This window comes from Macaca thibetana, chromosome 6 (assembly GCF_024542745.1).
Source record: "Macaca thibetana thibetana isolate TM-01 chromosome 6, ASM2454274v1, whole genome shotgun sequence".
NCBI lineage: Eukaryota > Metazoa > Chordata > Mammalia > Primates > Cercopithecidae > Macaca > Macaca thibetana.
In genome coordinates, this window is record NC_065583.1 from 4,167,665 (window position 1) to 4,179,004 (window position 11,340).

An 11,340-nucleotide genomic window follows, 5' to 3' on the forward strand; every position below is an offset into this window, starting at 1 on the left:
ACTGTTTTTTTTGGAAAGCACAAACTTCTGTAACGGGTCGTGCTCATGTCTGTTAATAAAGAAATCCAGATCCCTTTGGGCTGCCGCCTGCCCTGACCCAGGTTCCCAACTCCTCCCATCTCCGAGGCCGCAGCACCTCCTTGCCACCAGGGGGCGTCCTCACCCTAATTCCAAGACCCGCCGGGGCCGGGGGACGGTGCTGGGGGCTGAGGCTCCCAGGGGAAGCCGCCTGGAACTGAGAAGGTTGATCTCAGTTCTGTACCCTTAGGCTCTATTGTGGCGGAAACGCACGTTCAGGGTCCGTCCTGCCAAGGTCCCGGCTTGTCTGGTCACCAGAACCCTGGGCGAAAGCAGCGGGTGCACCCTCCGCATGTACCAAACCAGATCACACACCTTTATTATCCTCAAAATGTAACAAACGGGATAAGAAATCCCTCCCTCCCCCCGCCCCTCCCCGCAGTCCAGGGAAGCATTTAAAAAGCCCCGCAGTCAGGCCAGGAGTCCGCCGGTGGGGCCCGGGGCGCCGGGCGCCCCTCTATACGGCTGTAGTCCTCCCGAACAAGGGGATGGAGACCGGCAGACGCCAAGCTCCGTGCTCCAGTGGCTCGCGGCTGCTGAGCTCTGAGTCGGTCCAGCTGGGGAAGACCCGGCGGCCACGGTCGGCCTGCAGGCAGAGGGCTGGGCAGGGCGGCGCGGGCCGAGGGGCGCTGGGCAGGTGCAGCGCGGAGTTGTAGCCCCGGTCCAGGAAGAGCGGCTTGTAGCTGGGAGGCGGCTGCTCCTGTTTTTCCGCGCTGTCGCGGCGGCTCAGGAAGGGCGTGACGATCTTGCGGTAGAGGCCGCGCGTGTCCGTGAGCACCTCGCTGTAGGGCGGCGGCGGCTCGGCCATCAGCACCGCCTCTTCGTAACACGGTGGCTTGGACATGTCCGATTCCGCTGCGGAGTGGGAGGCGGTCGGAGGGGGTGAGGCCGCCGGTTCCCAGCCTCTCGCAGAGGCCCCAGCCAGGGGCCGCCCGCGCCCCAGCTCCAGCCCCAGCCCCAGCCCCAGCCCGAGCCCGCCGCTGCCCGTGTTCTCCCGGAGGCTGCGGGTGGAAACCCCGCGGGTAAGCAGCGAGCCCTCCAACGCCCGCCCACTCCCGGCGGCCCGGATCGCCCCCTGGCGGAGGTCGGTACTCACCTTGGCGCGGGTAGCTCCAGGGCCGTGGCGGCACCGACAGGTGCGGAGGCGGCGGGTGCGGGAGCGCGTGGTGGTGCGGGTGTGGGTGTGGATGCGGGTGCGCGTGCGGCTGCGCGGGCCCGTGGTGCAGCAGCGGGTGCACGTGCACGTGCGGATGCGAGTGCGCGTGCGCCGGCGCCTCCAGGCGACTGCGGTGCGGCGGTGGCTGCGGCGGCGCCAGGCCCGGGGGGCTCCCGGCCAGACTGCCCTCGAGTTCGAGGGGCTCCAGCTCTAGGGCGCGCAGGTTCTGCTCGCGCAGTCGCTCCTCCTGGCGCCGTTTGAGGCGGCGGCGCAGGAAGCTGCAGAAGCAGCAGAGCAGGACGATGAGACCCCAGATGAGCCAAAAGCCGGCGAAGCACGTGAGGAACGTGTAGGTGCCCTGGGACATCACCATGGCGGCGGCACGGGCGGCGGGTCCTCAGCCGCTTCACTGGACACTGGGCTCCTCTGCGTGGCCCCGGGCCCGCGCCACACTCTCAGGTGCCGCCAGCGTCACTCGGGGACCCGCGGCCGGGGGCTGCCCGTGGCAGGTCTCAAGTCGTGCGCGCGCCGGCGGGGGACAGCAGCGGCGCCCGCTCCTTCCCATGGCGCCGGCGGGCGCGCGGGCGTGCCTCACCCGGGGCCGCGCGGGACCTGTGGGGCAGACACGGGGCGCAGTGAAGGCGCGCCGCGGCCCCCAACGACTTCCCGGCCCCCGCCCGCGCCCTGCGCAGTCCGGGGAAAGCCTTCTCCGTGGGAACCCCGCTCTCCCCGGGGGGCCGGTGACGTCACCGAGGAGGGTGACGTCACGCCTCGAGGTTTCCCCGGTAGGGTTTCCCCGATCTGAGCCCCGGCCGCCGCCGCGGAGCCGGGCGCCGAGGGGAGCCGAGGCGGGCCAGCAGGGGGCGCGCGAAGGCCGGACTACAGCTCGGACGAGAGATTCGCCATCCACAGTCCCTGGGGCAAAGGTACCCCAGCTGCGAAAAGGTTTCAGGAGCCTGTGCGCACCAGGTCCCTGAAGAGGCGTCTCGACGCGGTTGCTGTGCGGCGGGGAAAGGGTGGTATATCTCCTGGAGCCCCACAGACAGCCACCCGGCGCCCTGTACAGACGCCTGGTAGCCCCTGGCTGCCCAAAGCCCGGAACAACTGGCCCTGCACCGCGCCCTCCGGGTCTCCGCCGCTCCCATTGTAGGGCTCAGGCGGGTGGCTCCAACTGGTAATGCGTGCCAGTACTGCGTGCCACCGGCCCTGCCTTTGCGCCTAGCGCGCTGCGCCGAGCGTGGGCCAGTCTCTCTCTTCCTTTCCTCCAGGCGCCCTGCCTGCTCCAGCTCCGCTTCCCCGCCTCCTACCCTTGCACAGCCCCACTTGGCTCTGCCTCTGTCTCCAGGCCGCCGTCTCCCTCTCCCTCTCGCGGAGGGGAGGAAAAGTAGATGAGGGTCGGAAGCTAGTCTGTTGTACCCACCTGGTCCTGCACTCACGCCAGATGGGCATCTCTAGTTCCGCTTCCTCCCCTCCACAAACGCGGGCGAGAGGGGGAACCTTGCACCCTAAGAGGGAGGTAGGAGGGAGCCCTGACTCTGAGTGAAAGGTGGCAGGTGACTGCTCACCGCCCCCACAGAACAGAACTGAGCCTTTCCTGAATGCCTTATACACACAGGTTTGAACGAAAGCCTTCGGGTAACTGGAATGATTCCTATTTTACAGATGAGCAGTTGGGGAAAACTGGCTGTGTAGATGGCAGGTGGTGGAACCATAATTTGAACCCAGGCCTGGCCACAAAACCCTAGCCTGGGTGGGGTGGGGGGTAGTGCTGCCTGGGCTACTTTGTGGGCCTCTTCCAGAAGCCCCACAGACCCTCCTACCCTCAGCACGCCCAAGGCACACACACACACTCTGCTTTGAGAGCCACAGGGAGCCTGAGCCCCAAGCTGGGGGGAAGCCAGGCCATGGGCCACCCCACACTTCTCCCCAGATGGCCCCTGACTCCATGGCTGCCTTCAGCCACGTGCCACTTGGTGCCCGTGCGGGTCCCCTTCTCCTGGGCCTGCGTTCCAGAACAGACAATGGCAGGAACCATAGTTCTGCCCGCCCCCTCGACAACCCTGCCATGAGGCTGCCATGGTGACGCAGCCCAGATAAAAACACGATGCTGCCAGTCACTGGGAGTTAATTACATCTGTTATTCTTTTCCTGAGCCATCAGGAATGCTCTGAGGAAACTGGCACTAACTAGAGATCCCCCTGGCCTGCCAGGCAGGAACAGCTCCGGGTCAGAAAAGGTAACCCTGGGGCTGGAGGTGATGGGGTTTAGCTGAATTACAAATATCTTTTTTTTTTTTTTTTTGGAGACGGAGTCTCGCTCTGTCGCCCAGGCTGGAGTGCAGTGGCCGGATCTCAGCTCACTGCAAGCTCCGCCTCCCGGGTTCACGCCATTCTCCCGCCTCAGCCTCCCGAGTAGCTGGGACTACAGGCGCCCGCCACCTCGCCCGGCTAGTTTTTTGTATTTTTTTTTTAGTAGAGACGGGGTTTCACTGTGTTAGCCAGGATGGTCTCGATCTCCTGACCTCGTGATCCACCCGTCTCGGACTCCCAAAGTGCTGGGATTACAGGCTTGAGCCACCACGCCCGGCCTACAAATATCTTTCAAGGACCACACAGAATCCTCTCAACACCACCTTGTCCATGCTGGTTGTGCCTATTTGATAGACAGGGAGATAGGCTCAGAGAGGGAAATGACTTGGCCCAGGTTACACAGCTCAGAAGGGGAGGAGCTAGGATTTAGCCTGAGTCTGAATCCAAACTCTGTCAAAACACTCCCTATGTGATAAGCCAGATGTAAGTGGCAGCCATGGGGGCACTGGGCAGACAGGCCAGCTAGCAGCCAAAATGTACATTCCCATCCCTTCCCACCAGGGCCCTGGCATGCCTGATCACCAGCCCGACACTGCTGTGGAATAGCAGCATGAGAAAGAGCTACAGGATGAAGGGGAGATGTAATGGCAGCTCCAGGTTAGCAAGAGACAAAAGACAGGGTCTGTGCCCTGAGGGCACCCAGCTCAGCAGGTAGGGCATTAGGCCAGACAGGGCAGGCCATGCCCAGGACCTGCTGGGTGCCATCATAGCTGCATTTTATAGACTAGGCAACTTTGGGCCAAAGAGCAAGAGGAAGGCACTTGCTTAAGGTCACATAGCTAGCCCCATGGCCCCAGCCTGGCTCTGCCCCCAGGTAGAGTGGGTGGGGATTTGACGCTGAACACTATCCCCTTGGCAGTGTCACAGCAGGCCCACGGGACTGGAATCCTGTCTGACGCCTCCCTCCCAGGTGCTCAGTAGACTCTCACTAACCGACCATAGGTGCTCAATACATAAACATCAGAGGTTCATTCAGACCTTTCAAAATGCTCTACCTGACCAGGCCAGACTTTGCAAAGCCTCCTGAAAAAAGCATGCCCCCTTACTGCTCCTTTCCTATGTGAGCTCTTGCCCTTGTCTGGGAGCCTTTCAGACTCAGACCCTGCCTGCAGCCTGCTTCTCCCAGTCACTCCCTCCACTGTCCACACTGCTCCAGACTGGTAGTAGCACATACCTGCCTCCTCCTACCCACCCAACACATTCAGGTGCTAGGAACGATGCCCTGCAGACAGACTGGGCTGCCATTTTATCATTTTATTACTCATGTTCTGTTTGTTTCCTGTTTCTCTTTTCCTACTTTCTTGAAGGTTATTTGAACATGTTTTAGGGTTCCATCTTGATTTATCTGTAGTGTTTTTGAACCATATCGCTCTGCATGTTTTCTTGGGCCACACACTCACTGGGAGCACGGCAGGGGGATGAAAGCAAGACCCTTGGTGAGTTTCTTAACCTCCAAGTTGCTTCAGTTTCCTCATCGGTGAAGATGAAGCTAATCCATGCCAAGGGTGTGGAGGTGCCAACAAACATTAGCTCTGATGGTGGCTTCTGAGCTGAGGATACAGAGATGTGTGTGTCCCCAGGGTGCTCCCTGCCTGAGAGCTGGGCACCACCCTCTTCGAAGCAGGCTAGCATTCTTGTCATTTGGCAGATGGGAACACTTGGCTCAAGGAGATGAAATGACACCCAAGGGCACACAGAACCAGGGCCTGGCTGCATTGCTGTGGGCACCTCCCACACTGCCCTCTGCACAAAGAACCCTACACCAAAGATCTGCCACTGGGTCCTTTATCTCAGCAAAGAGCCTACCATTCCTTCCATCCACAGCATCCTCTGCAGGGTGGCATCTGTCCACTTCCTTTGGTCCTCCTGCCACTGCCCTGGCCCCCATCACCACGCTTGCCACTGTGCTGTGCCCCTGCCCAGCCTAGTCACTCTTCATAACGCCACGCTGCCTCAAGAGCCAATCTAGCATTTAACATTGAACATGGCTTAGATCCGGGCCTCTCAAACTTAAGCAAGCATCAGAACCACGTGGAGGCTGTTAAAACAGTGTTGGGCTCCACTCCCAGTGCTGGATTCAGTAGGTCTAGGATGGGGCCCGAGTTTGCATTTTTCACAAATTCCCAGCAGATGCTGGTACTGCAGAGCCGGGGAACACACTCTGAGAACCACTGACCTAGGTGCTGGCCTCCTGGATGAGCTCCTGCCAAGGCCTCTTGGGCTCACCTGAGCCACCTCACCCCTCAGGGATGGGAAGCCCAATGATACCAGGATGTTCCGGGGCGGCCAGGGTCCAGCACCATCGGTCTTACCAGCTGGCACCCAGTAAGCAGCTCAAGAACCACCTATGGAAGGAGAGGCTGGAGGGCTCGTTACGTGTTTGGTCTTTTAGCTGTGGGACCGGGAGTACCTTAAGGGCTGGGTCTGTGTCCAGTTCATTCCTGGGAAATGTCAGCCATTCACCAAAATGTCACAGAGAGAAAAGCCATCACCCAGCCCTCGCTTGGCAGGGTGGTTTATAAGCAAGTGGAGAACCCATGCGTCTACATGAATCAAAGGAAAAGGCTGTACGGAGCCACACACCAGGGTTCTGGGGGGCAGGGATGGGAAATCCCGGGCAGCAGGGGCGCTGGGTCCCACCTGGATTTGAGGCTAGAGCTGCTGGTCTTCAAGGGAAGGGACAGGAACGCAGAGCAGAGGGTGAGGGCTAGGGGGCAGGACAGACTGACAGCCTGTCCTGTGTGCCTTGCAAATGCCAGGTCCACTACTGGTCTCTATGCTAGTTATCTAAGGAAAAGCCAGGAGGTGGCTACTGTTCTCTCTACAGACAAGGATGTAGGCTCAAGGAGTGGGTCCAGCTCAGGTCTCCATAGCCAGGTGATGTGGAGCTCAGGTGATGACAAAGTCCCTGGTCCCGGCAGGAAGGGCATTTCAGGGAGCCACTGGTAACACCCTTACACCCCTCCCACACCAACACAGAGGAACTGAGGCCAGAGACGACTTGACAGGACTTGTCTCCACTCCCAGTCAGCCAGGCTTGGAGCTGGCCAAAACGGCCCTCCACCTAGGCCAGGGTACTGAGTGGCACCCTTGCTTGCAGGTAGATGACCTAACCCTGACACCAAGCCAGGAAGCCAGGGCTTGGGAAACTACAAATAGGACCACAGAGACTGAGGCCCCGGCGGGCCTGTAGGTGGAGAGCCCTCACTCAGGCCAGTGTCTACAGCTCCGGCCCTCTTCAGGGCAGGGTTTTCAGAGACCAGGTTCCTCCACTGAAACCTCAGCCTGCGGCTCTCTGTGCCTTCATCCCCGCAGCTAGCATAGAAATAATGATCTGACCCTCCAGGGGAGGAGGCCACATGGGCATGATGGTGATACCCTGGTGGGAGGCAGCCTGGGTAACATGCAGGGTGCCGAGGGGTAGCCCTGAGCTCATATTTGGCTTCCGCCCTCACTGAGCCATGTGATCCCATCCTGGCTACTCCCATACCTGAGCTGGAGTTTCTTCAGCAGTAGGACAAGGGTGCCGAGGGGAGAACAGAACTCCCTCTGATGAGGGATCACCCTGCAGCCTCAAGAGGCTCAAATACAGAAAGCAGCCCCTGCAGGTGGCCCAGCAAAAACTGCTGTCCCTTTCCCACAGGCCAGAGGTCTCAGACACAGGACCCTTAGGTTGGACACAGTTCACAGACATGTTTTAAAAACAATCCATGCTCACAATCCATTTTTAAAAACATTCTGATTAATTGCCAACATTTAAAAATCCAGGAGATTTTATATAAAGGTCTAGATTTCTGGTTCATCTTGAAAATTGGACAGTCAGGTCATACCAAGACCACATTTCACACAGTGACAAAGATTGGAGCTGAGCGGCTCCCTGGCCCGCCTCACTCATTCCATTTCCCCCCTGATCCTTGGAAGCATTTGGGTTTCCAATGCCTGGAGCTAGACTGAGCACCCACAGGCAGCAGCACTGCACGGGCCCATCTTTGCTAAATTTTCTCTCCCACAGCCAAGACTGCAAGCTGAGCAGGCCCCGGAGCCCATGAGCCTAGGGTCAGGGCTTGGGGTTTTCCCAGGGGACTGAGGCAGCCCTTTGCTGCTTGGTCTCACCCAGAGGGAGAAAATGGAGGCAGGGAGGAAGTGAAGAAGGGAGGAAGAAAGCTAGCCCCATCCTATAATGCATCTGGGGGAGCAAGAATTTGGCTGATTTTGCTGGAAGAAGGAAAAATGTACCAAGACCTGAAAGATGGGGAATGTCCTCACTGGAGGAAAGTGAAGGAAGGTTAAGAATGCTCCTCTAGAAGGCTCTACTGTTCTCTTCTGCCAGGGTTACAAGAGAAGTTAGATGGCAGGCAGAGAGGAGCTCTGCCCGCAGAGAAGCCTGCACTGTGGACTCAGCTCTGCCACTTACTGCTAGTATGACCTTGGGCAAGTCACTCACCTCCCTGAGCCTCCCTTTAGAGTCTTCATCTCTAAAATGGGGATAATAAATTTACCTTGAGCAACTGTTGTAAAAAAATTAGGAGATAATGGATGCAGAGCACTCAACACAGCTCTCACAGAGCAGTAAGGGAATGAAAGCTACCTGTGAGTCATTCCCCAGGCGCCCCTGCCTGCAGGAGACTCAGGCCTGACCTCCAGGGCACCACCCATCTAAGGGCATCTTATACCAAGGCCTCAAATGCCCCAGATGTCAGTCACCTCTAGGAGGCCTCCCCGGATGGGAAACCCAAGGGCTGTTGTGGTCACTGGGATCCTGGATCTGAAGCCCGCGGTCGGGGCTGGCATCTGCTGAGTCAGGCCTGGGAGAGCTGGCAGGAGGGCCATTTCTCTCTCCAGCATGATGCCCGCTGAGGGGAGGTTGGGAGGGGAGCCAGAGGTCATTTCCTCTGAGTCAGAGGCCACTCTCCTCCCAGAGGAGCTCCCCTGGAGGACCAGGCACCTCCATGTGGCGCGGGCCTCCCTGCCGGCCAACCTGCATGCCACTCAGTACAGTTGGGGCATTGTGCTCATACAAGAAAGGGGCACTTGTGATCCAGACAATGGGCTGGGTCGATCCCATTTGGCCTGGGCTTCAGCTTCCCTGGGTCAGCAATATCCTTTCCTCTGCTCTTGCCCACTCTGCTTCCACCCCTCCCTGGAGAATGGTGGCTAGGAACACGGAGCAGAGACTCACCGCGGGCCCATGCCCGGTTTGACACGTGCCCCGGCCGTGAGGAGGAGGGATGCAAGCTTCGCTCCTCTACCCTGGTAAGAAACGTCGCCCCTGGGGAACCCAGCTCGGCTCAGGCCATGTCCAGGGCCGGCGCGATTAGGCCCTGGGGGGTGGTGGCGGCGGTGGATGGTTGGGGGGTCTATGGGCAAAGACCCCAGCCCCAGCCTCCATGCCTCCTCCTCCCGTGACAAGCCCAGGGGCTGGGCCGCCCCCACGTTTGCAGCCACCCCAGGAGCCCTGCTGCGACGACTGCAGCCACGTGGGAGCCAGCTCGTGCCCACAGTCGTTCGCCCCCACCCCCACCCTCGATGGGCTGTGGAGGCAGGCACACCCAGCCGGGCCAGAGGGACGACATGCCCCCGCTGCGCACCCCTCTCCCCCTGCGCCCCCGAGCTGTGGGCCCGCGTGGGGGGAGGGGGAGGGTGGGGGAGGGGGCGTCGCCACCCCGCAGTCGTGTTGCCGGGGAGCGCAACCCCGTTGCTGTGGCAACCGTTTCCAAGCGAACTGGTGGCGGCTCGCGCCCCGTTCCGGCTCCCTCGCTCACTGGCGCTCTCCCTCCCTCCTGTGTGGACTGGGGGAGGGGCGGCCCGGGTAGGGGTCCGGGGCGGCGACCCGGGGCCAGGGCGCAGAGCCGCCCGCGGGGAAGGGCTCAGTCCTGGGACCATCTTCCGCCCGCGCTCCGTGCCCGCCCGGCCCGCAGCCGCCGCGGTACTCACGGGCCCAGGCATCCTCCTCGAGCTCGTTCTCCTGGCTCGGGGCGAGCAGCGCGGGCCCAGCGGACAGAGCCCCGGGCCTGCGGGGGGAAGCGGCGGCGGCGGCGGCCCGGGGGAGCAGACAGTGGCAGCGAAAGCGGCTCCGAGCGCTGGGCTGGAGTCGCGGGGCGCGCGCACGGGCGCGTACACGGCGGGTGCTGAGCCCGACGTGCGCGCGCGCGGCAGCCGGCAGAGGGCCCCCCACCCCCAGCCACACGCCGCGAGGAGGCTGCCCCCGGAGGGAAGGAGGGGGAGGACGGACACCCACCTGCGGCGCCGAGCCCCGGCTCTCCAGCCCGCCGGGCTCACACCCGCCAGGGCACCCTCACGGGAGGCACGCGCCGGCCGACCCAGTCCACACGCTAGGCTGGAGCCCAGGCCACACCGGTCGTGTACACTGGATGCACAGCCAGGAAGCTGAGGTCGAGAACCCCGACGCGTACACAGCTCAGCTCGGAGAGCACACATATGTCCAGGTCCCTGTCACATCCTGACAGGCGCTGCGCACACGCGGTGGGCAGGGGCCCTGAGCAGGCAGGCACCCTAATATGGCTCCTTACCAACTCATGACCCCTCCTGCTAGGTGCCCAGCAGGTGTGCACCACCACATGCCTACTAGCAAGCAGCACGGGGAGGAGGACCTAGTGCCGAATCCATAGCCCTGACCTCCGTGGACATGCCTCCCCCCGACCCCACCAGGGAGCAGATGACCCCCAGAGAGCGCCCCACTGTCTACCCCGAGGTCCAAGCTTGCAGAGGCCACTCTGAAGTTGGCTGTCCATCGGCCTCTTAACTGGGCTGTCTTTCGTCCAACTTCTCTACTGCACTTAAGGTGATTTTCCCAAAACCCCTCCACCACCATATTAGCTGGAACATTTGGGGTCGCAAGTGACAGAACCCCCAAACAAATAGGTTTGAGCTCTACCCCGTCTCTACCAAAAAATACAAAAAAAAAAAAAAAAAAAAAAAAAAGCAGCCGGGCTTGGTGGCGCACGCCTGTGGAGAATCGCTTGAACCCAGGAGGCAGAAGTTGCAGTGAGTGAGATCACGCCGCTGTACTCCAGCCTAAGGGATGGAGTGAGACCCTGTCTCAAAAAAAAAAAAAAAAAAAAAAAAAAAAAAAAAAAAGTCCCAGGGTAGATTCTAGCTTTGGTCACAGTTGCTTCCAAGTGTTCCTGCAGTGGTGTCAGGCACGTATGTGCTTCTATGTTTGCATCACTCTCAGGCAAGCTCTCCCCAAAGGGTAGCAAGGACAACCCCAACAGCCCTAGGCTCATATCCTGCCATCTATCCCTGGAGGAAAGGGAACCCCAATTCCTTCCCCATCATTTGAGCAAAATACAAGCAAACAACTCCACGAATGATTGTTTTTGGACTCATTTGGGCTGAGTCTCTACCAGTGAACCAGTCTAAGTGCCTATGTGTTAAGGGAGAGGATACGAATTCCTTAGGCAAAGGGAGTGGCCTCCCAGTACCCATTCCCTTTTCTTTGGATACAGGCACCCTGATTTCAACGGGGGAATCACTGCCCCATGGGTGCCATCCTGGTGAGCCTGCGAACCCAAGTGCCCTCCTCCCTCAGTGCACAGCAGGCAGGTATCCAGCCTGGCCACTCAGACTCCTTGAGTTTGCAACTGGGCTCAAAGAGGCAAAACCAAATGGCTCTAGCATCTTAGTTCTGGTGGGTGTGCCCTGATGAGAATGGGGTCCACAACTAAGACCCCGAAGCTCCTCCATATCCTTTGAACACCTTTTTTTTTTTTTTTT

General features: G+C 60.1%; 2 protein-coding genes across 4 annotated transcripts in view; both read right to left on the reverse strand.

The window, feature by feature from the left end:
* Nucleotides 1-11,340, reverse strand: part of TMED9 (transmembrane p24 trafficking protein 9) — a 214,054-nt gene that overhangs the window by 147,286 nt on the left and 55,428 nt on the right. The gene's annotated exons all lie outside the window — the stretch shown is intronic.
* Nucleotides 372-10,652, reverse strand: PRR7 (proline rich 7, synaptic). 3 transcript variants are annotated; one of them, XM_050793270.1, is made up of 3 exons: nt 9,842-10,652; nt 1,175-1,846; nt 372-933 (listed from the first exon to the last, which is right to left on the reverse strand). In XM_050793270.1, exons 2-3 carry the CDS (start codon nt 1,605-1,607, stop codon nt 536-538), a joined length of 831 nt encoding a protein of 276 aa, XP_050649227.1. In that variant the 5' UTR covers nt 1,608-1,846; nt 9,842-10,652; the 3' UTR covers nt 372-535. The 3 variants fall into 3 exon arrangements, with proteins under 3 accessions (XP_050649227.1, XP_050649226.1, XP_050649228.1); XM_050793269.1 differs by lacking the exon at nt 9,842-10,652 and adding an exon at nt 9,538-9,712; XM_050793271.1 differs by lacking the exon at nt 9,842-10,652 and having other exon boundaries at nt 1,175-1,899.